At 40.7% G+C, this 25,455-nt stretch overlaps 1 protein-coding gene across 2 annotated transcripts in view; it reads right to left on the minus strand.

Moving 5' to 3' along the window:
- Window positions 1–884: 884 nt before the first annotated feature.
- rassf4a (Ras association domain family member 4a) overlaps window positions 885–25,455 on the minus strand; it is an 81,367-nt gene continuing 56,796 nt past the window's right edge. For both annotated transcript variants that reach the window (XM_084321216.1, XM_084321215.1), the window contains exons 5-10: window positions 23,935–24,113; window positions 17,624–17,725; window positions 16,579–16,630; window positions 13,017–13,138; window positions 9,724–9,821; window positions 885–1,024 (exon numbers count right to left, since the gene is read on the minus strand). In XM_084321216.1, the coding sequence (XP_084177342.1) occupies window positions 955–1,024; window positions 9,724–9,821; window positions 13,017–13,138; window positions 16,579–16,630; window positions 17,624–17,725; window positions 23,935–24,113 (623 nt within the window). In that variant the 3' untranslated portion in view covers window positions 885–954. The remainder of the gene's footprint in view (window positions 1,025–9,723; window positions 9,822–13,016; window positions 13,139–16,578; window positions 16,631–17,623; window positions 17,726–23,934; window positions 24,114–25,455) is intronic.

Here is a 25,455-nt window from a genome sequence, read left to right on the forward strand (position 1 = left end):
AAATGGCTGCATAAAGCAAGCATTTGTTGACTCTCATGTTGATAAGAGTATTAAAACTTGAAAAAGATCATTAATGCCATTAATCGCGAGTTAACTATGGACAATCATGCGATTAATCAGCTCTAATATATATATATATATATATATATATATTTATATATATATATATATATATATATATATAAGTAGCATATTTTAGAATTTACTACCATTGTGTCTGGTGGACGGAGGGTTATTTTCCCACCCTGGTTCTGTTGCAGCCGTTATTTATTGCATCAACATTCTATACTGTGGTTGGTAATGTTCTTCCATTCTGTTTTTCCCAAGTCTAAAGGTTCGGTTCAATTCACCTTCAATTAAATTCAGTCAATTTCAAGTCTCATGGAAGGGGTTTGGGAGCTTATGCTATTTTCAGACTTTTGCTTCTTATATTTGGTAAACTAAAGGCTTATACCATATGATGTTTATCAATGAAAAAAGTCACACATTTCCAATGACAGCATTTTAGCCCCTCCCACACAACAGCTGTCTGATTACATAGTGATATTGAAATAGGACAAATCGGGGTGGCTTTTCATTAAAAATAAATTTGTCGTAAAAATATTCTTATGAACAGTCTAAAATCATTATGAATGTATGTCATCATTACGTCAAACGTATTTCTAATTTGTATTTTGAATTGACTGAATTGAAAGTAAATTGACCCCAACCCTCCATTGGTCAAACAATCACCATGGTGACAACCACACTAATTTTCCCTTTCTATCTATTTATCTCTCTCCCTCTTTTGCCCGTGCATTCTCACGTGCACATCCTCAAGCACTTCACATAGTTGCTAGGCTGATCTCACTCTTATCCTCCCCCCCCCCTCTTTCCACATACACACACACACACACACACACACACACACACACACACACCTACACACACACACACACACACACTCATACAGACTCAAACTCTGTCCGTGGTTTCAGCTACGCCTTCCAGCTGATGAAGAATCATGGACTTAAGTGCACTGTATCTGTGGAGGAAAGAAACAGACTATCAGCCTCTCTCTTTTTCACCCACGCACGCACGCACACGCGCACACACACACACACACACACACACACACACACACACACACACACACACACACACACACACACACACACACACACACACTCAAATATAAACACACACACACACACTAATACACACTCACTCAAATATAAACACACACACACACACACACACACACACACAAATACACACTCACTCAAATATAAACACACACACACACACACACACTAGCATTGGGAGTTATGATACATATAGTTCATCATGGGAATGCATGGGTTGATGCTTTGGTCATATGGGTTCAAAGATGATACAATCTGCAGAAGACAGTTTCACAACAACACTGTCCCTGTTGACACTGTAGCAACCAGTGAACACATGACTGCCCTGCTTCAGGTCAGCAGAGAGGCAAACCTACTGGCTTCACATAATGGAGGCCGCGATAATGTTGTTGGAAGAGCCCTCGTCTGCTCGCAGGTCTGCTGGATCACAGCTGCCATTGCACCATCATTACTTCCCCAGTTCCTGAGAGATATCTTTGCTAAGTTTAAGGAGATTAGAACCCTTTTAATGAGCTTAAGCAGGACTGGCCGTTTCCTGGGGAATTCTCCCTCATTTTCAGGATTAGGGACATTTCGTTTGCCAAGTGCAATTAATGTACGTGGATTTGTCTCTGGAGGAAATGGTGCAAATACCTTATAAGGTCCACAGTACGACAGAGACACGTGGTGCGAAGACAAACAGGACTTAAACGTTATAGGAACTCATAACATTGTGTATACTCAGTGTAACATTCGGTACTATAGGGTGAAACTCAATACTAGTGTGGGATATTTGTGGATATCCTGATGAAGAATGTCTCAGTCAACCGAGGCTTGGATAATAACAAGGTTTATTAACCAAACAGATAGAATACATAGAGAGAATGGCTGAGGCTCTCGCCCCAGGTGATCAGCTGAAATTACCCAGGTAAGAACCCTGATTGTGGTCGGGAAGAGCCCTTTATAGTTCAACAAAGGGGGTGTGTGGTCCCATTTGATAGGTCAGATGGGGGGGAGGGGGTACAGGTTTGGGGGACACAGGGGAGGGGGGTGTCTTATTCCACAGAGAGGGGGGGGGGGGCACAGGTAAAGGGAACACAGGGAGGGGGATATATTTACATGAGGACATAATTATACCACAATACTCACTTTTCTTTCTTATAATGTGGGTGAGATTAATGTATAATATACCAGGATTGTTTGGAACAGGTAAAAGTGGGGATAATAGTTTAAAATAGAATTATTTACATACATGATTAATAGAATTATTTACATACATGATTCATGACATGATCGACTGGACTGCGGTCTGTGTTATTTTGATATCAGCGATGTGGGAATAGATATCACCCTTTTCTTTTATTAATCGCTTAAAATACCTATATCAACGAGTGGTCCTCATCTCTGATATCAAACAACAATTAACATAATCATTAGAAGCTATCGCTGTGCAAATATCTTGGCATACCTTCAGTCGTTCATGTCGTGATTCTGGGGAGCTAATGTGATCGTTGTGCATACAGGCATCGTAATAAACCAATTAAATACATGCACTGTCTGTGTGGTCAGAATGCACAGGGTGAAAAAACAAAATTGTGTTCATAATTATTAGGAATCGGATTTACACATAAGGCTAATGTGTACAAAAACATTTTAACAACCGTTAACCTGGTGGTTAATAAAACTAACATGATTGATTATGGGAAACTGTTCAAAAATATATATATATATTTTTGCACGTTTTATGATGATTCTTGATGAAATTACTTAGGATCCAGTTGTATTTACCCTGAGTTTGAGTGTCACGTTCATCTGTGATTGCCTCAGTTTTGTTGGTCTTTACTTAGAATCAGGCAATTTTCTCCATTTCTTCTCTATAAATGAGGAGATAAAACGTCTTATGCATCGCTTCTGTATGTAATTCTAGTGCATCACCATATAGGTGCAAAACAACGTTACATGTCCTCTTCTATGAGAGAATAAAACAACTGATTCTTTCTTGTCTGACAATACAATTTTGTAACCTAAGTAATTCAAATGTGATGTAATGTGATCATGTGGTCACTTCTTCCTTCAGCAATACATTTTAGCTCATTATTACTAACCATTGTTAATGCTTTCTCATTGATTTCTTTTCATCACATCTCTAGTTCATCGTTTTGCAGATACATACAATTGTGTGAAAAGTTTCCTTCTTGTGAAGGTATTAATCTGAATGATGTTGCGTCGTTGTTGACAAGGTGTTCTCTGTCGGTCGTGTGGCAGGGCCAAACAGTAACACATACAAATTAAATAAATATATATAATAGACATTACCTTAGTGGCTAATGTGTCAAAATAAAATTGAAAACCGTTAACCTAGTGGTTAATATAAAAGGTGATTATGATAATCGTTATGCATTGTTCTGTGGTCAAAACAAACTTGGTGTCTTGGAACAATCCTACTGGTTCTGCCCTGTTTAACAATACCATTTTGTAATGTGACTCTGTGATCATTTCTCATTGTCATTATAAAATTGGTTAATGCAATCTTACTGATTGTATTTCATCATATTCCTAGTCAATAATTTTCCAGATACATATGAACTCTGTGAAACAGTTCTTGTTTGTGAATCTGACAGTTGCTGTGAAGTGTTGATCATCTGTTCTCGGTCTGTCGTGTGGCAGGGCCAATACATACATAACAATGTGGACAATGTGTGTTCAGAAGTATCTTGTTCTACAGGTCTCTGATGATGTCTCTTCTTGACGATGCAGTCGGGAACATTCACTGGTCGTCGTTCATTCAGAGGGGGCCTACAGGAGGTCGCCGTCCGCTCCCTGTGTACCTTTTCAAGGGTCACCGGTAGCAGTCAACTATAGTGGTCTTTTCCTGCAGCCTATGTTGTTCTCTACCACCATCACATGTCTGCCACTGTGCTCACGCTTGGCCCCTATCAGGCCTAGAGACATGGTGGTCAGGGCGTTCTTGAACGTGGTGGTTGGTCCCCCCCGTTCCTCGTCATTGCGGTACCACTTGATGGAGGGCGAGGGCCCGCCGGTGTAGTGGCTAGTCAGTAGGACGCTCTCTCTCACACGGATGACAATCTTGTCATGGGAATCCACCTTGATGGTCGGGGCTTTGGTTCCCATCTGCAGGTGATGGGTTTGGTCTGCAGTGCCGGGGTGGAGGCCGTCAAAGTTTGATCTCCTCTTCGTCAGTGTCTCCTTGGTCAGTCTCCTTCGTGGTCCTCTGCTCCACTTTCTTGGGGATGTCTGTGGGCTGGGTTGGATGGTTCTCCCACGGTTGTTGTCGTTGCCTCTGGTTGTCAATTTTCTTTATGTGTCCCGCTGTGATTAGCTTGTTAATCTCAGCGCGGTACACAGTCTCTTGAGCGGGGTCTCTGGCTAGGCGCCGCTCTGTGTTCAATAGATACCGCTCCGTCGCTTCTTTTGGGGCGTGGAAGGTGGGCATACCTTCTCGCCTCAAGAGTGGAGTTGCGTATCTCATCACTCCGTTGACTTTGACTCTCTTTGTCCCTTGCTCGAGGAGTGCTATGGCGTAAATGTCTTCCTTGGAACGAATGTCTTTCTTTTCGTTCTTAAAGGGCATTGTCTCTAGTGTCCATAGCCTCTCGACATGCTGTAGGAGGGTGGTGTCTTCTTCTGTCACTCTGGAGTGGAGGCAGCTAGTGGCTGCTGTTCGGTTAAGAGACTTAGCGAGGGGGCCTTGTAATGTCCATCCTAGGCGGGTCTCGACTGCTGCAGGACAGCCTCTGGGCCCTGTGTGGACCCGGTCTATCGGGACTATGAGGTCTGCATGGTCGGAGCCTATCAGCAGGGTCGGGGTGGCACCGTCTATGAGCGGGATAGGTAGTTGACGCAGGTGCACATATTTATCCATCAGCTTGGCGATGGGGTAGGTGTACTGCGACAGGCCTATTTCTTGGCTGGTGAAAGCATTAGTAATCCTATACCGTCTCTCTGGCTGCCCGCTTGCTGCGATAGTGAAGGAGACATTCTCGCCCTTTATCGTCTTTAGATCTCTTCTTATTGTCCGAATCGTCATTGGTTGTGTCCGCAGCTTCGTGGTTCAGGTCGCGCATCGTCTCACTCGTCCTGTCCTCTCACCAATTCGTGATCTGAGGGTGATAAACACTGCCTTAGAAAACTCCTCACATAAATGATTCAACGCCTTTCTGCTAAAGTGGAAAATCATTTTGGGATTAATTCAATTCATAGTAAATAAAATCACTTAATTGACAATAGGAAATGCAAACCAATTGCATTAGCAGTGATAACTTACGTCAAGAAGGTCACATTCACTACAATTTTATCAGATCTTGTGTCTAACTAGATCTTACAGCATTAGGCTTTAAATAAAATTTGTAAATGAATGGCCAAAGTCTTGAATCAGATAAAATAGTCTGTGGTGTTAAATTGAAGTTGATCTTACCTCAGGATGCGTTGGGTGTGCCTCAGGATACTTACCTCGCCACGACTTCTCTGGCGTTTTTCACATCTCAGTATGGCTCATCATAGCATAGCATGGGGAAAAAACATAAAATCTAGGTAGCCAGTTAATTTTTGCATGAAAAACAATCATTTGTTTTGTCATCTACGTTTTAACTAACCTTACTGTCATGCATTTGTCCTAATAAACTAATCTACACTGTAGCACTCAACACTTTGATGACCATTGTTACTCAGCTGATAGAGGTGTGCCTTGCCTGATGTCCTGTCGTACAGAACCTGTGAGTCGCTTTGGATAAAAGTGTCAGCTAAATGATCAATGTTGTTGATATCTTGTACATTTAGATAATTGTGCTGCAATTTTGGTGGTTGATAATTTTGCAATCATGGAGAGTATTAGTTGTTAAAAGAATAGTCTAAGGAAAGTCATGCATGTTATTGGTTATGAACAGAGAATAGAAGGAGGGGATTGTAAGTAGTTGTTTTCATCATTAATCTTTCATCTCGGGCACTTCTCTAAATTCATGTGTCTTTTGAAAAGAGATGATGAAAACGACTGGTTAGTTATTGTTAGTATGGGAGTTAGGTAGATTTTCATAACTGCAAATTCATCACCGGTGTCTAATTCATGTTAATTAAGTGGTTCTCTGTTGGTCCACCAAGTCTGTGGTCAGAGTGTAGGCATACCCTGTGGGTTTCAAGTGCCCATCCAATGGTGTCTGCTATCGTCGTCTCTAGGTGTGGTCAGAGTCCTCTCTAGGCATTTGCATTGTTTTGTCTCCCAAGTGCCCACTCTGAAGAAATTTACATGTGGGTATTTGGATGCAGATTTGTTCCAAATGGTCAATCGATTGTCTCTCAGCTCTGCACTGTCTCTCGGTTGACATGCAAATTGTTGGATTTTCTGTCTTTTTTGATACAATTTGGGTGGTCATTCACTGTTTTGCATCTCGCCTCAGAGCCAGATCTGTAAATACAAACACATGTTAATTCTCCACTCCTTTCCAAGACCATCTGTTCTCCTTGACTGTCTGTGAGCCTAACAAAACATCAGCTATTTCTCATCCATCCTGTCCTAGGATGCAATGATAGTGTTTATCATTTATCAATCATATCGCACATGTACACAAGCATCATATGAATGTGGACTCACACACCTTGAATCATGTTTAAAAATGTCTTACAATGGAAAGGGCTAGTTATCTTTCATTGGTTCTTTAGATAAACACATTAACTCAAGTGAATATAACTTAAACATCTTACTTTTAAACATAATCTATGTTGTTTGTGTTCCAAGTTTTCAACATTGAAAGCTTATAAAGTCTAATCTAACGCTGTTTATGTGGACAATTCCTGTACTGCCATATATTGGGAACCGGAAGTGTTTGTTTAGCTCCCATGGTCAGTATGACCGGTACGCCCACAGATGTATTATAATTCTGAAACAGACATTGTAATTAGCTTTATGTGACTTATAATGTGTAAATTAAAGCAACATAAACACTCAAGTGATCTGAGATAGTTGTAATTTACTGTAACTGATAGTTGTGTATATGTACAGTTTCTACGTCAAATGACTCCCTTTTCTTGACTCCTTTTGTATCACAAAAAGTACTGAATTTGCAAATCTGGTATGTCATAAATGTACAGATGTAGCAGTACTGACTATCTGTCTGTCATGTATGTCATAATATGTTCTGATAAATTGAAAAATGGGGGACCCTGATGTAAACAAATCTGGTATTGAAAATGGGGGACCCTGATGTAAACAAATCTAAAGTCTCTCTCTGGTCTGCATCCCCTTAACAATTGTGTATTGAGCTGTGCTGTATTGTACCCATTCTGCAATCTGTTAATAAAGTTTTCAATCAATCAATGCATCTATATTTATGATTTTTTATACTCACCGGGGACAGCTGTTGTGTTGGGTTGGATCCGTTACGTGTCGTCAGCAACCCGCATCTCGCCACCTCAACTCAACATTTTCCAATAGCAGCGCGCACATACATATACAAATAAAACATATACTACACGTGGATTTCACGCACCCTTGGCCTTGGGTACATTACACTTTACGTTCGCTTATGGATAGTTTAATATAAAATAATCACTTCACGGCGCGCATAGCGTGACGTCATCGCTCCATGCGACGTTCGTGCGTTCTCATTCGCCTCGGAAATAACGCTTTGCAATTCATACAGTATTTTTCCAACGAACTCTCAATAGCCTGGAATTCCTATACCAGCGTTTTGTTACCGAATGAACGCGCCTGTGCATATGTGAAACGTAAACAAACTGAAACGATAAAACTATACTTCTCCAAATGGTTGCTCCCGTGGGTCGGTTCCGGAAATTACTATCCTAATATGTCGCGTGAACTGCACTTCAATGTTATTACCTGAACTCCAATGTTATTCTCTATATAACGGTAATAGTCTCTCAATGTTCGGCGCACGCAAATACAAACGAGACTTTAAACAGACAAAACAAACATTAATACATATAAGTTAACGTGTGTATATATATCTGACTGTATTGGATCGCTTTACGTTTAGTCGACCAACATCTGTATTGTTCCAACATCTGTTGCGACAAGGCATTTATACCCTTGATATATAACTACACATCGTTATTAAAATCATAACGACCGAACCTGACTTCGAAATTTACCAGCGATATATTAGATTATATATACCTTTTAATCACACTCACGGTCCCTTCGACCTGCGACTCGTTAAATGTACATTCACGTACTCCCGAGACAGGTCATCTTCCCGCTATCTGTATAATCAATTGGTTAATTCAATCCAAAATACATCGTTTTCAGGAAAGGAAGAGATTGTGGGCTTAGTTTGAGGTTGAAACAATGAATATCACATCATAATAAGCTCACGTATCTATTTTGTTGCCTATATTTTTAGTCTGCATCAGCTAGACTAGGGGTAGCAAACCAACACCCTTATTTTGTGCCCTAACTTTCGGTTTGGCAACAGCCAAATCCGGGAATAGCACAACAACCCATCCTCTCAGAACATCTGTCCAGATAAGGACCCAGGTACACGCGTTTCCCCGGTACGATTCTCAATACAGATCAGATATATTAATGCACATTATTCTTACTCAGCCATTATCTCAATATTTGACAACATTCTGTAATATTCACCTGGCACAGAGAAAAGCGGGAAAGTTTTAATTCCTTCCATACATTTTTGGTCGACCATCCTATTATACTCACTTTTCTCTGTGTAGCTGAAACAATACAGCACGCCGGGAGGACGCAAAAAGTCCGTCACAAGTTCGTAGACGCCAATTGTGGGATATTTGTGGATATCCTGATGAAGAATGTCTCAGTCAACCGAGGCTTGGATAATAACAAGGTTTATTATCCAAACAGATAGAATACATAGAGAGAATGGCTGAGGCTCTCGCCCCAGGTGATCAGCTGAAATTACCCAGGTAAGAACCCTGATTGTGGTCGGGAAGAGCCCTTTATAGTTCAACAAAGGGGGTGTGTGGTCCCATTTGATAGGTCAGATGGGGGGGAGGGGGTACAGGTTTGGGGGACACAGGGGAGGGGGGTGTCTTATTCCACAGAGAGGGGGGGGGGGCACAGGTAAAGGGAACACAGGGAGGGGGATATATTTACATGAGGACATAATTATACCACACTAGCAAGGTGTTTATAACCTTGTGTATACTCAGTGTAACATTCAGTACATACATTAGTGTTAGCAACATGGTAGCCTATTCAATAAGGTTTCACAACTTAAAGGAACACGCCAATATTATGGGAAATGCCCTTACCGTCTTCTCCAGAGTCAGACAATAAGATAGATACCACTTTCATCTCTCTGCTGTTCAGTAGAAAGCTATCAGGCTGTAAACTAGCTTAGCTTAGCACAAATGAATGGAAGCGGATACGGACCACTAGCCTAGCTTAAAACTCCGGGAGAGGTTATTTCTATCCAACGGCTAGGCTAGTGATCCGCATGTACTTCCATTAATTTGTGCTAAGCTAGGCTAGCTTGCAGCCTGATAGCCTTCTACTGAACGCACAGAGGGAAATTGGTATCTATCTTCTTGACTAGCTCATTTTCCATAATGTTGCCGTGTTCCTTTGATGTTGACAGATTCCACAGCCCAGTGTGTGCACAGGAGAGATACTTACTTTTTGGTCAGTTTATTTATCTCCCTCTCCTCCTCTTCTTTCAGCTTCACCACGAAGCTGTCTAGAACTGGTTTCTCAAACTTTATGTACTGGGCAACCTGAAGAGACATGGATACAGGCAGGGTTCGAGTTATCACCTGAGAGCTATGGGGGCCCCCGAAACCGTGCGCCGCCGGAAATGTTTTTGATTATTTCTTTCCTGAAATTGTGGCCGTTTTCGAAGTCATAGGGTTAGAGTCTAATACTAATGAGTAATGACATCACACAACATTCTAATCATTAGACTATTGTGTGATGTCATTATTCAGTCTCATTCTTAACCATCAATATTTGTTAATTTTCTTACTCACCTCTGATATATAATGCCATATTTACTTATTTGCATTTTGCATCTGATAAAATACAACAATTTTATTTGACAAATGAGACAATTTATGAATTGAAAAGAAAAACATTATCTATATTAACACTATGATCGCCGCGGACGAGTTTTCACGTCATTCCGAGCCATGCTCATTCTGCCGAAGACGCCGTAACTCGTCTTTGATGTCAATATTTCAAAAATCTGTCATCGAAATCATATTTCCTTTCCGGAGCCCTGAGACACACTGCTGATCTCCTCTCAACTCTCTAGCGGTTCAAGAGCGCCATCTGGTGGCCGATCGGCAGATCGCCAACCGGATATTAACCTTTGAACCGGTAGTGCTCATCCATATGTGGTCCGGCCACTCGCTATAGCTCCCGCGACTCCATCTTGAAACACTGGATAATAGATTGCTCGCCCTAACTCAATAAACAACGTTATTTGGACGTATATACTATTATACAACCTGGAAATGGATCGGGCATTTCTACATCCCATAATAGAAAAAAAATCTGTTCCACGCTCATCTGCCAGCGGCGCGAGGTAGCCACGGTAAGATTCAGCGTTATTTTCTAACGTATTCTATACTAACTGATCTGATGAACATATGACCCACTCTGGATGAATCATCTAACGCTGCCCACGGAATTATAAACAATCCCCCGCCCATCCGGTCATCATCAGATGATGCGTAGAAACTTCTAGAACCACGTCCAGTTGAAACTTTTTATCTCGCACAGATTCCTACCAAACTGTATTTGATCATCAATGCATTTAGGGCTATAAATCACGTTCTGAAGAAAGCTGCAGAAAACGATAAAAACATACTTATACTTTAGACCGTATTTTAGTATGAATATGTGAATGAAAAAGTTTAACGTTGCTACACCCTGAACAATACATATAGGACATTGAATGGGCCATAATAATGGCAATTTAGCAATAGAATTTAAAAAGTTATAGCCCTGCAAAGAAGGGGAACTTCTCCATAGACAAATAGAGCTGGCGAGGGATGGTAAATTATGAATTTAACCCATGGCGATTAAAGTGTTAACAATTTATTTAGGTAAGATAAATAATAAAAATGCGTACATTGAGAAAAAAAATATATATATAATTTTTCTTTAACATTTTGAGAGACCCCCACAGGCCAAGCCCCCATTGGCCTCCCCATAACTCGAACCCTGGATACAGGCACATCAACATGAGCACAGTGTGGCCACGATTAAAGGCCCGGATCCTCTTTATATTATATTATTATATTAGAAGGCCTTGTCCACGGGACCACAGCTTGCATGAACCACAGGCGAAGAGCGATCTAATAATAGTCCATTAATTCTTTCTTATAGAACTATAAGCAGCCGGAAACGAGTCCCAGATGAAAGAACTCTATAACCTGTGGGAGAGATTTAGCTATTATTAGATGTAATGAGCTTTTCCTTCTCTTACAAGACAGACACAGAACCCATACGATTGCTAATAAGAGGGGGAGCTATTCCTTCTCATGCAACAACACTGTTTTATTATGACAAGCTCACTGCAGACCAGGCTAATGTTTATGCCCATTGTTACACCAGTCCCCAAACAGGATGCGCATTCTCAACTTGCTAAAATTAACCCACTTGTCTGTCATTGGTCCATTGTGTCACTGTGTATCTATTTTGGAGGAGTACAATAAAATCACTTTTTGTACAGTAAATAACAATGACCGTGTTTACATGCATGTCCATCCAGTAATTGGGATACTCACGTATTCTGTATTTGAGTTAGTACACTAGTATTACTATTAGTACAAATTATATCTCATGTATCACCCAAATCACTGTTTATCCAAATGATGAGAAACCCAGAGACCACATGTGTGGGGTATACTAAGGCTACGTTCACACTGCAGGCGAGGTTGGCCCAAATGTGATTTCTTTTTTTGTAACTCAGATCTGTTTTTTTCCAGTGTGAACAGCACAAATCACATGGAATCTGATCTTTCATAATGTGGTCCTAAATCAGATACAGGTTAGATTTTTTGCAATGCGACCTCAGTCTGAATAGTTATGTCGGAATTCATGAGACTTTTATGTCACTCTCTAGATTGACATTTGTCACTCTGTGAATACAAACATGGAACACAGCTGTGATGGAGGTGGTCAGTGGAGGGACAGTGATGAGTTGACCATATTATTTCGGGGCGATGCTTCTGTACGAGCAAAACTTCATTTGTGCATGCGGGTCAGTTCAGGGGCGTGTACAGTTCACACTGGAATCTGACATTGGCCACATTTAAAAGATAATATGAGATTCTAAGATATCTGAGAAATAAATCAGAATTGAGCATTAAGTGGTATTGTCTTTGTTAAAATAAGTGTTAACTAGCTCTACATTCCAACAGCCATCACTGATATAGAGTGTTTGGTCAGTAACATGGGTCTCCTAGTCCCTCCTCTCTGCAGTAAACACAAAATACATTTCCTGGTATCCCCCCCACTTTATCCAATCAGGAGAGAGAACCCTAGCCATTTCTTTACTTATTTAAAGAAATCTTGCCATGCCAAATTAGCTTGCAGATTGTTTTACTTGTTTCAAGCACATATTTGCTTTTATTTCTTATTTTTGTCAGACAATTCTTTGCAATGTGGAGTTCTCTCCCCTGATTGGATAAAGTGTATTTTCTGTAGGAGGGAGGAGGGACTAGGAGACCCATATTACTGACCAAACACTCTATGTCTAGAGTTATTATTTTAACACATAGACCACTTATTTTAACAAAGGGAATTCCACTTACAGCACCTTTAAGGCGTGCAGTGTAAACGTAGCCTAAGTAACCAGCTTTCTGCATGCCTGTGTATGAGAGCTACTCATCAGAATATCCTGTAGGTAATTATACTCAGAGAAGACGGAGAACGAGGAAACAAAACAGCAGGAACAGACTCACGTCATATGTGACCTCCTCTCCCAAGTCCGTCTCCATGATAAAAATCTTGGATATTTTTTCACAGGGTCCGTATAGAACCCGGGACACCAGCGGGTAACCGCCATCCTTCAGCCTGCTTCTCTCTGCGCCATTACAAAACAAAGCAGCCATGGCAACACATTACATAACGGATATGGATTTTATACATGCAATTGGGTCAACTAATACTGAAAAGCTTGACACATTTCGACATTGTAGACTATTTTGTCAAAAGCTTGAGTTGTCTTCAGTGTCTCCAAGTCAGGGCTCTTTTGAGAAAAATAAACCCTAATCAACATGCCTGTTTCATTTGTGAAATACATTTTGCAGCATCTTTTGATGTTTTCCATACAGAAGAATGGCCACGTGAAGCCCAGTGTTTGTAAGAATGCAGACAAAGTTCAAGTTCAAGAGTTCATCTGTGAGTGGCAGGTTAAAGACCACCATATAGCGGCGGAGCATGGTTGGAGTGTTGGTCCTGGGGGGTCCGGTGATCCTGGGGTGGGGGGGGTGGGAGTGGGGGAGGAAATGTCTAATGTCTAATGTCTTTTGTGGTGTTTGTGTTGTTTTTATTTTTACTCTGTTTTTTTATTTTATTTTTTATCTACTTTTTCTCCCATTTTCAATTTTTTTCCCATCCCAATTTCGTATCGTCCAATTCTACCCACCCCTGTCTCGAACGCTGTTAGGCCATGCCTCCCAAAAGCCGGCTGCAATGTGGACGAAGCCTTACATCACGTGTCCCCTCCGGTACTTGAGGAAGCAGCCGTCGCATCTTTTCACCTGCACAGCGCGATCTCTCAGCGTCGGAGGTCTGCGTTTGGAGGGCACGCCGCCCCCGTCGCTTCCTGATTCTGCTGCGCAGGCGCACCAACCGACCTGTAGGAGTCGCTGTCCACAACGTCCGATCCCCACCCATCAGCTTCCCACCCCCTAATACTGCCAATTGTATTAGTATGAACGACCAGCCAAGCTGATAGCAATGCGGAGAGCTGGGCTCAAACCCAGCGTCTCCTGCATTGGTGGTGAGCGCCTTGCCCACTGCACCACCTAGCCGCCCTCTGTATTTATTCTGTATTATTTATTATTATTATTATTAGTATTATTATTATTATTATTATTATTATTATTATTATTATTATTATTATTATTATTATTATTATTATTATTATTATTATTATTATTATTATTATTATTATTATTATAATAATAATAATAATACTTATTATTATTATCATTATTATTATTATTATTATTATTATTATTATTATTATTATTATTATTATTATTATTATCATTATTATTATTATTATTGTTATTATTATTATTATTATTATTATTATTATTATTATTATTATTATTATTATTATTATTATTATTATTATTATTATTATTATTATTATTATTATTATTATTATTATTATTATTATTATTATTATTATTATTATTATTATTATCGTTATTATCGTTATTGTAGTTAATATTATTGAAGTATTGTCTTGTGTTTTGTTTGGTAAAAAATTTAAATAGTTCATCTGTGACACAAGTAAGCTGAATTTGTGAGGTTTTGTCCTTTGCTCACTTACTCGCTCTGTTCCTTTAAGCCTACTCGCTCTGTTTTCCATTTGTTTTCTGTTAATCATTTCATTCCCCTATTCACACGCTTCTTCCCAGAGACGTCGTTGATTGGTTCTCCCCCGTCCACACGCTTATCAATCACATCCCTCAGCTGTCACTGCTTGTCAATTAAGCATTCCCGTATTATTTATACCCCGTTTCCCCATTCAAGTTTTGTTGGATCGTTTTGATATTTCAGTTGCATTCGCCGTTCCTGCTGCCTGCTGTTGTTTCCCTGTGCTTTGCCTCCAGGATATTCAAGAAGCATTCCTCTTGGACACCCTTTCTCCGAGGCGACGCGCTCGCTCCATTCTGTTCCAACGCTCTTTACGCACAACGCCTGGGTGAGTTTTTTATGACTGTCTTTGATCCAATTCCGTTTTTCGTGTGTTTATATAACACTGAAGATTTCCAGCTTTTTATCAGACAGTCACTCACCCAGCGTTTAGCCTTTTTTGGATTGTTTCATTGGGATAATATTTTGGCCTAACATCTCCCACTGTGTGTTTACACACCGAAGATATTATCACATTGGATTTGTATTTTGGGACTTCGCTCACAGTGTTTATTTTGCACCGAAGATATCTATCACTTGGGATTGTGTTTGGAACGTTACTCACAGTGTGTATTTACACCGAAGATTCAGTCACTTGGATAACTCTGTTTTCGGGTACAAGTCACCTCTCCTGTTCACCTGCTCTGTTCCACCTGCACTCTGAGTTAACTCGCTCCCTCTCTCTCTCTCGGTCCCGCAACCACCTCGGAGATTCTGCCGAGAGAAGTCTGCAGAGCGGCTCTGACGTCAGCGTCTGCTTCCCCTGACTACCATCCCGGGAGAAGCTGCAGAGCAGCAACATTCATCCTTGCTTGTATTCCAGTCTTTGTTTGAACTCTTCCAAGTCTGTGCTGTTTATTTAGTCTTAATAAACAAGCCCTTGTTTTTGGCAACTCTGAATCCTACTCTCTTGTGTCGTTGCGTTTGGGGTCGGTGTCAAACCATAACAGAATTTGTCCTTGTGCACATGACCATGACAACTAGGGCGGACCTTGATTAGTCGAATAGTCTACTAATTGATCGAAAGGAGCCGTAGTCGACTGTCAACCTCTTAGTCGAATGAAATATATATTTAAAAATAATAATATATATTTGATATATATTATATCATTCTTTCCAAAAGCAAAGAGGCCTAGAAGCATGGCTAACGCTAATTATAATATTATATTATTATTATTATTTATTTATTTTGCATTCAGGGGGCACATTTTGGCCAATCAAAGTCGACTATACAAATCCTTAGTCGGGTACCGGCCTAATGACAACACATTGCACCAGGCAACAACAGATATCATAATAACCACTTCAGTAATAATACAGGCAGATTTTTTTTTTTATAATATAAATAATAATAATGATACACTTTGTTTGTATAGCACCTTTCATACAAGAATTGCAGCCCACAGTGCTTCACAGCAGTGATGTAGACACAAAATAGACACATAAAATAAGACACAAGAGCATAATATTGGCATAATTATAGACAGGCATAAAGTGAGCCGATCATTGATATTAAAACCTCCCGGAAAAAACTTTAATAGATTTCTGTCATTCAAATCTGTGATTCTCTTTTAGAATATATTTTTTTTATAAAGATTTGAATATATTTCCATAATTAAAATCTATATATAAACAAGATTTATTATATTTCTTATTGATTATGATAGATCTTTTACATTAAAATCTATAACATACAGGTTTCTGACTAAATAAAAGCACTGCATAAAGTGCATACATAGAATGAGTATAAAAATATAAAAGTAGTGCAATGAAATAGATATAATCTACATAAATTAGCATAACATTGACAGAGTAAAATAGTGCAGTGCAATAAAATCTACAACAATCACACAAGTGACAAGTAACACTTACCTCCAGACTCGTGCACCATATAGAGAACAAAGTCATCCGATTTGTTCTCCACCTTAAAAGACAAAAGACACTGATTATGTAAATATAAAATATATATATAATATATATCTGGATACATACACTCTGTACTTTGCCCGCTAACAGCCAAAATGAGGACTTTGACATTAGGCCATTAGACCATATTCACATGGCCATTTTGCTCTTATGTCACTTTTATTATTTCACATTATTACTATTATTATTATTATTATTATTATTATTATTATTATTATTATTATTATTATTATTATTATTATTATTATTATTATTATTATTATTATTATTATTATTATTATTATTATTATTTATTATTATTATTTATTATTATTATTATTTATTATTATTATTATTATTATTATTATTATTATTATTATTATTATTATTATTATTATTATTATTATTATTATTATTATTATTATTATTATTATTATTATTATTATTATTATTATTATTATTATTATTATTATTATTATTATTATTATTATTATTATTATTATTATTATTATTATTATTTATATGATTATATTTTTTCCTGCATGTACCTCCCCTCCCCCCTCCCCCATGCTGCTATGATGCCTGAATTTCCCCCAAGGGGATCAATAAAAGAACACTTGACTTAACCCTTTCACTACCACACTACAAAAGGTTAACCTTTCACTACCACACTACAGACGGTTAACCCTTTGGTAGTGAAAGGGGTAACTTGATGATCTGTGTTTATATTTATCTTTGAGCACGAAATGTATCGTCTCCTACAATGTGATGGATGTCACTGTGCAACAGGTGTATATGTCATTATGTCACGTGTTTCTGTAGCATGGATTATAGGGATTCAAGATTGGCGACTATAGTTATACGACGTCTGAGGAAGAGTTTTTCGCGGAAATGTCACCGACTGCTCTTTCTTCAACTTCGCGAAGCTTTCACATCATATTCACATCTTATTGTGTCCCTGAAATACCATTTTACATGCAACATCTGACCTACAGTAGCTACTATTGCTCACCCTGAACTTCTGTAGCAGTAGGTTGAGGACTTGTATGGTTGTCATAGAGCTGTTGACACGGACATTAGTGACGGAACCGAAGGCTGGCGTGAACACAGAGGTCTGAGGGCACAGAGAGAGAGTGACATTAGTGACGGAGCCGAAGGCTGGCGTGAACACAGAGGTCTGAGGGCACAGAGAGAAAGTGACATTAGTGACGGAGCCGAAGGCTGGCGTGAACACAGAGGTCTGAGGGCACAGAGAGAGAGTGACATTAGTGACGGAGCCGAAGGCTGGGGTGAACACAGAGGTCTGAGGGCACAGAGAGAGAGTGACATTAGTGACGGAGCCGAAGGCTGGGGTGAACACAGAGGTCTGAGGGCACAGAGAGAGAGTGACATTAGTGACGGAGCCGAAGGCTGGCGTGAACACAGAGGTCTGAGGGCACAGAGAGAGAGTGACATTAGTGACGGAGCCGAAGGCTGGCGTGAACACAGAGGTCTGAGGGCACAGAGAGAGAGTGACATTAGTGACGGAGCCGAAGGCTGGCGTGAACACAGAGGTCTGAGGGCACAGAGAGAGAGTGACATTAGTGACGGAGCCGAAGGCTGGGGTGAACACAGAGGTCTGAGGGCACAGAGAGAGAGTGACATTAGTGACGGAGCCGAAGGCTGGGGTGAACACAGAGGTCTGAGGGCACAGAGAGAGAGTGACATTAGTGACGGAGCCGAAGGCTGGGGTGAACACAGAGGTCTGAGGGCACAGAGAGAAAGTGACATTAGTGACGGAGCCGAAGGCTGGCGTGAACACACAGGTCTGAGGGCACAGAGAGAGAGCACAAACAACAGCACATCCATGACCCAGAATGCCTCAGGAAGGGACGCCCAAACAATGAGTGGATCCAGAACAGTCTGGACCGGTGGGGCGGTTATGATGTTACGCTGGAAAACGTTGCTAATTCTGGAAAGGAAACTTCAAAGGGGTTTTCACTGGAAATACAGGAGAAGCTCCATATGTGGGGGCAGTAGCGGCACAGAGGAGAGGGAACGTGACCGGAAGGTTGGGGGATTTAAACTGCATTTCCGAGATCTTACCCACTCTCGTTTGGCTGGAGTGTAAGGAAATTAGCTCAGCAAATGTACCCTGGGTATATGAAAGATAAATAAACACGTTGGAACAGGCGAGCCGGGCAGAAACCCCCCGTGACCACGAGATTTAAAACACAGATTATACTGATCGTACTGAGTGCACAACATTTAATTACTCAGGGGGACATAGATCAAAGCTGCTCATTAGTTAAAAAACTAAAATGAAAAGCAATTATTAGATTAGATTAGATTAAAATGTATTGTCATTATACAGCACAGTACAGTACAACAAAAATAAGTTTGGCATCCAACCAGAGTGAAAATGTAACAGTAAAGTGCAATAGTAATGTACAATGTACAGGTGATTAAACTGTGTATACAATATATAAATGAGTAATACTGAGTATAGTGCAAGTATAGTATGTACAGAGTTGTAGTATTAATATGTACAGTGATACAGGTATACAGGTAAAAAGTTACTTGGTAGTAACTAGTAATAATAATAGTTGTTGTGTTTGTTGTGTTGAGTTGTTTGTTTGTACCTACAGTAATTATTTTGCATTTTGTACTTCCTTTTGTACTTTAGTTTGTATATTGTATATGTTGTATAGTGTTTAGACTTTATTCTTTTTACTTTTTACTGTATGAAGCACATTCTCAGGGGGCTCATACAGAACCAAGCATTTCACTGTAATGTACATGCACTTTATACGTGACAAATAAAACAACACTTGAACTTGAACTAGATAAGGGATATGTACAGATATAATATCTACAGATATGCAAATGGGATTGTATGCAGGTATGTACAGACATATGTGGATATATATATATATATATATATGTGACCTCTCCTATTCTGTCCTGCCTGCTGTCTCATCCAGAATCGACACGGAATCAGGTGCTGGAGCAGTAGAGTGTGGTTTTATTCTGTATACAATTTGGAACACACAACCACAGCTTGTAAGGTACAAAACAGCATTGGGTCATCTCCATCAGCAAGGTATTCATGTGTGCGTACAGACTTGGATCAAACATGGATCATATAGTGGAATTAGTTTAACAAAGTCTGATAGAAATACAATTACCAAATACATGTAACTTCAAATAAGAAAATACAGTACACAACATTACAAAATATCATAATAACCTCTTCCCTCTAAAGCCCCATTTTTCATATAACAAAAGGCAGCAGGAACATCACTGTCGCCCTGCTGGAATAAATGCTGAATTGCAGGTAAGCCTGCATAAGTATTTACTGTGCAAAATAATAACCAAAACCAGAAAGTCACCGTTGGCCTAGTCCACATTGTTTATTGAACAAAAATACAACCTGCAAGTTGGCCTTTAAGTATTCTGGATCTGAGCAGACAGAAAACCATCTTACCATCAGCAAGGTATTCATGTGTGCTGAGGACCCACAATGCAACACAACAACTTCAAAGTAAAATGCATCACATACCAAACGAAATAAAATATAAATAGCCATGGCTGTTGTCCCAAGTTTAACATAATTGAACTATAATAAAGTATTTGTTAACACTGTTACATATATATATAATGGAATATACATTCTCTCTGCATTATTGTACATGCATACAATTCTGTATAAGCTAGTAAGACTGCATGGCCTTCACAGTGGCTTCTGTACAGTCCAAAAGCTGTTGGGGGTAGCTTTAATTAATAAATTTTACATTCACATGAGACCAGTTCCATGGAAACCAACAGGAGTAATTCAACGTTGTTAAATGTTAGTGTTTCTCAGAAAACAAGGCTACTGTTTCCTGTGAACTTGCTACTTTCTGTGGCAAAGAGGATGCTGTTAATAGCTTCCTTTCACTTGCGGTTCTGCTGTGAGCCAAGTGAAGAGGCACAAGACATGGTTTCCCATTTTTACATAGATTTATTTGTGGTGGCCCACCACAATGTTAAGACAGACCCACCACGAATAGATATCCAGAGGTTTAACACATTCATCTTCATATTCATTCTTTACATAGTTATTGTGTAAAAGTGACTACAGTAGCTATTCAATTGTTTATCTTACCTTACCCAGCCTCCTACCTAGCCTACCTATCTGACATGTATTTATATTATATTTTTATATTGATATTATACAATTATACACATAGCTGCTCAACTTTTCCTTTTGTTTCAACACCACATGTTCAGGATCTGTTCTTACACGTTTTACTTAAAGGAAGTACTACCTCCAACTGGACTCTTTTCAAGCACTGTGTGTGTGTGTGTGTGTGTGTGTGTGTGTGTGTGTGTGTGTGTGTGTGTGTGTGTGTGTGTGTGTGTGTGTGTGTGTGTGTGTGTGTGTGTGTGTGTGTGTGTGTGTGTGTGTGTGTGTGTGTGTGTGTGTGTGTGTGTGTGTGTGTGTGTGTGTGTGTGTGTGTGTGTGTGTGTGTGTGTGTGTGTGTGTGTGTGTGTGTGTGTGTGTGTGTGTGTGTGTGTGTGTGTGTGTGTGTGTGTGTGTGTGTGTGTGTGTGTGTGTGTGTGTGTGTGTGTGTGTGTGTGTGTGTGTGTGTGTGTGTGTGTGTGTGTGTGTGTGTGTGTGTGTGTGTGTGTGTGTGTGTGTGTGTGTGTGTGTGTGTGTGTGTGTGTGTGTGTGTGTGTGTGTGTGACGGTAATGAGCACGACACACATGGCATCCGGCAGGGGTGTTGGTAGGAAGACCTCGGTGTAACTCATGCTGTATAGGACATTAATGAGATGAGCAGCATGCAGCAGGCTATTGTCAAGCTCTCAGCACGAACACTGACACACCCGCACAGGAAATCACTGCCTCTTTGCACCTGGGCATGAGTCAACAGTGGGGTATATACTAATGTGTGTGTGTGTTCCAGAGAGAGAGAGAGAGAGAGAGAGAGAGAGAGAGAGAGAGAGAGAGAGAGAGAGAGAGACTGTGTGTGTGTGTGAGTACAGTATGTATTAGGTGACAGAGATTGTGTGTGTGTGTATGTATGAATGTATGTATGTGTGTGTGCATGTATGTGTGCATGTGTGAGAGAGACAGGGATTGTGTGTGTCTATGTATGTATGTATGTATGTATGTATGTATATCAAGTCAAGTCAGTCAAGAGTTTTAATTGTCACGGCATACAGGTATACAATGAAATGCGGGTGGTCTTGCCCGCAACGATGTGCAATACAGTGGTACATATAATAGAATCAAAAGAAGAAAACAACATTGTGCAGTAACAGGTAGCAGGTAACATGGAGTGACATCTCGGTATCTGTACATAGTTATTTACAGAGCATGTGTGACATGCTAGTTAGCTTTGGTAGTGCAATACACTGTTCCTGTTATTCTAATTTAAAGTGTCCTTTCCTTTGGCCATAAGTGTGCGTGTGTGCGACATGAGTGTGTGCCCGCTCATGTTAAAGTGTTAAGTGGCTGCTCGTGTGTGAGCGTGCACAGTGTGCGTGTCGTGTGTGTGTTCATGTGTGCTTGTGTATGGACAGTTCAATGTTCTGAGCACTCAATGTTCATTGTTCATGGCTCTGATGGCCTGGGGGAAGAAGCTGAGCCTAAGCCGCTCTGTCCTAGTAGCTGGGGTTCGCAGGCGTCTGCCTGACCTCAGCAGCTGAAACAGGCTGTTATTGGGGTGGTGAGGGTCTTTCATTATCCTGCAGGCTCTGGATTTGCACCTCTTGTTGTATAGAACCTGCAGGGGGGGTAGTGCAATACCCGTGGTACGCTCGGCTGAGCGCACCACTTTCTGTAGGGCCTTCTTGTCCTGTGCCGTGCTGTTTCCATACCAGGCAGTGATGTTTCCGGTCAGGATGCTCTCTACAGCTCCTGAGTAGAAGGACTGGAGTATCTTCCCCGATACTCTGAACTTCCTTAACTGTCTCAGGTGGTAGAGACGCTGTTTCGCCTTCTTTACTACTGTGTCTATGTGTGTTGACCATGTCAGGTCCTCTGAGATGTGGACCCCCAGGTACTTGAAGCTGCTCACCCTGTCCACGGTAGCCCCGTTTATCATCAGTGGTGTGTGTGTCTCCTGCTGTCCTCTCCTATAATCCACGATCAGTTCCTTGGTTTTGCCAATGTTCAGGAGCAGGCTGTTGTCCTGGCACCAGTGTTCCAGTACCTCAACCTCCTCCCGGTAGGCCTTCTCGTCGTTGTCCGAGATCAGCCCCACCACCACCGTGTCATCTGCGAACTTCACTATGGAGTTGGAGCTGAACTTGGCCACACAGTCGTGTGTGTAGAGTGAGTACAGCAGGGGGCTCAGAACACAGCCCTGGGGGGACCCGATGCTCAGGGTGATGGTGTTGGAGGTCTGACCCCCCACCCTGACCGCCTGGGGTCTTTCGCTCAGAAAGTCCAGTACCCAGGCGCTCAGGGCGGAGCTCAGACCTAGCTCGATCAGCTTGTCCACCAGTCTGGTGGGGACTATATATGTATGTATGTATGTATGTATGTATGTATGTATGTATGTATGTATGTATGTATGTATGTATGTATGTATGTATGTATGTATGTATGTATGTATGTATGTATGTATGTATGTATGTATGTATGTATGTATGTATGTGTGCATGTGTGAGAGAGATTGTGTGTGTGTGTGTGTGTGTGTGTATGTATGCCTGTCTCCCTGCTGCTGATCACTACGTCTCACATGCAGTGTTTAAGAGTGTAACTCTCGATGAGAGTATTATCATCTTCACTATAAAAGCTAGACTGCAGGTTTGACCAACTAAGCTGAATCTTTCCATCTGGCTTCCTGACAGTCATAGCCCTCACTGTACACACCATGGCCATGTGCAGATCACTGAAACCATGTCGCACATCCTAAATGGTTGCCATGCTTATAAGGGGCTTTACATTTGTAGGCACGACAGAATTGTGGACTTGATATAGAAAGATATCGGATCTACTCTTGTGTCCTCTAGTCTACATCACTGTACATGCACTGTACTGTTAAGCCCAGCATGTTTGGCCTGTGTGATAATGATTCAGAGGTATTCTGTAACAGCTTGAATTTATATAGCGCCGTTCACAAAAATAAAAGGGGGAGGGGAAAGGATAACGGTGACCTAACTAAGAAACAAAATACAAAAACAGAACAGAACAAACAAAACAAAATAGAACAAAACAGAATGAAGTAAGTAATCATGCATGTGTGAAAACACATGTGTGCTGTACACGTGTTTGTGGATCAATAATCTGGTCTAATCCACCAGGTGTGTGTGTGTGTGTCTCTGTGTGTGTCTCTGTGTGTGTGTTACCTTGTGGTTGTAGAAGTGTCCGTTGATGGAAAAGCGGTGTGTGCGGAGGCGCTGCAGGTCTCTGGCGCTGTGCGTCTTGGACCTCCTCTGAACCCCCATGAAGGAGGCGTCGCTCCTGGTCCGCAGCAGCTGTGGGGCCTCCTCCTCCTCCTCCTCCTCCTGAACCCCCAGGTCCCCACCTCAGGGACAGAAACACAGAGACACCCCTGTAGTCAATATATCCAGAGACACACTGTATGTCAATGTTGGAAAAATAGTTTTGTCGCTCATTGTTATGTGTGTGTGTGTGTAGGTGTGTAGGTGTGTGTGTTTGGGGGGGTATTTTACAAAGCAGGATTACTTTCCAAAATATGTTGCGCCCTTACGTTGTGTTACATTACGTTGTGTTACATTACGTTGTGTTACATTACGTCGTGTTACGTTACGCTGCATTACGGTACGTTGTGTTACGTTACGGTGTGTTACGTTACGGTGTGTTACGTTACGTTGTGTTACGTTGTGTTACGTTACGTTGTGTTACGTTACGTTGTGTTACGTTACGTTGTGTTACGTTACGTTGTGTTGTGTTACGTTGCGTTATGTTAAGTTGCGTTACATTGCATTACCTTGTGTTACGTTACGTTGTGTTACGTTACGTTGTGTTACGTTACGTTGTGTTACGTTACGTTGTGTTACGTTATGTTGTGTTACGTTATGTTGTGTTACATTACGTTGTGTTACGTTACGTTGTGTTACGTTACGTTGTGTTACGTTACGTTGTGTTACGTTAAGTTGTGTTACGTTGCGTTACGTTGTGTTAAGGCCTCTGCATGCTACAGCAAATTCAAAGCAACTTCGACACAACATCGACAAAGCAACGGTGTTGCAGACACTCTACCTTTATGCTTCTGCAAAATCAACGCGCAGCCTATGTAACATTGTACCCCGTATGTAGCTAGGTTCCCTAGATAGATGACGCTTCCCTTCTCAACCAACCCATTGATAAAAGCAGAAAAATAAGCATACTTTTTACTTCCGGGCGGGGGGTTTCAAAATAAAAGAGCGAGTCTAAAAGCACCGTAAATACGTTTATTTTTTACAATATCTAACGTTACACGAACCTAAACTAATCTAAAGTTAGTTTAGGTTCGTGTTAACGTTAGATTATGTACAAAATAAACGTATTTCCGGTGCTTTTAGTCGTCGCTCTTTTATTTTGAAATTCCCCGACCGGAAGTATTATAGTGTCTGTTGCTAGCAGCTTAACCTTTGTCAGCCGGTTCTTTGCTTTTTAACGTAACTTCATTCGTTTCCAATGGAGAGGAGAGAAAGACCGGCTCGCTCACATGCAGCTCAAACTACCTATTGGAATAAATTAATTGATTGATGTTTAACTTGTCCCTGTGTGTGTCCAGTCATTTCGACTAGCAAACGTTGTATTTAACGTTAAAGTTACCTCAGGATACCATTGTATTTAGTTGGTTAGCTATGCAGCTAATGTGGATAGCATTTTGTATAGCACCAATGCTAGCTGGCTGGCTA

Source organism: Notolepis coatsorum, assembly GCF_963971535.1.
Source record: "Notolepis coatsorum genome assembly, chromosome: 9".
Taxonomy (NCBI): domain Eukaryota; kingdom Metazoa; phylum Chordata; class Actinopteri; order Aulopiformes; family Paralepididae; genus Notolepis; species Notolepis coatsorum.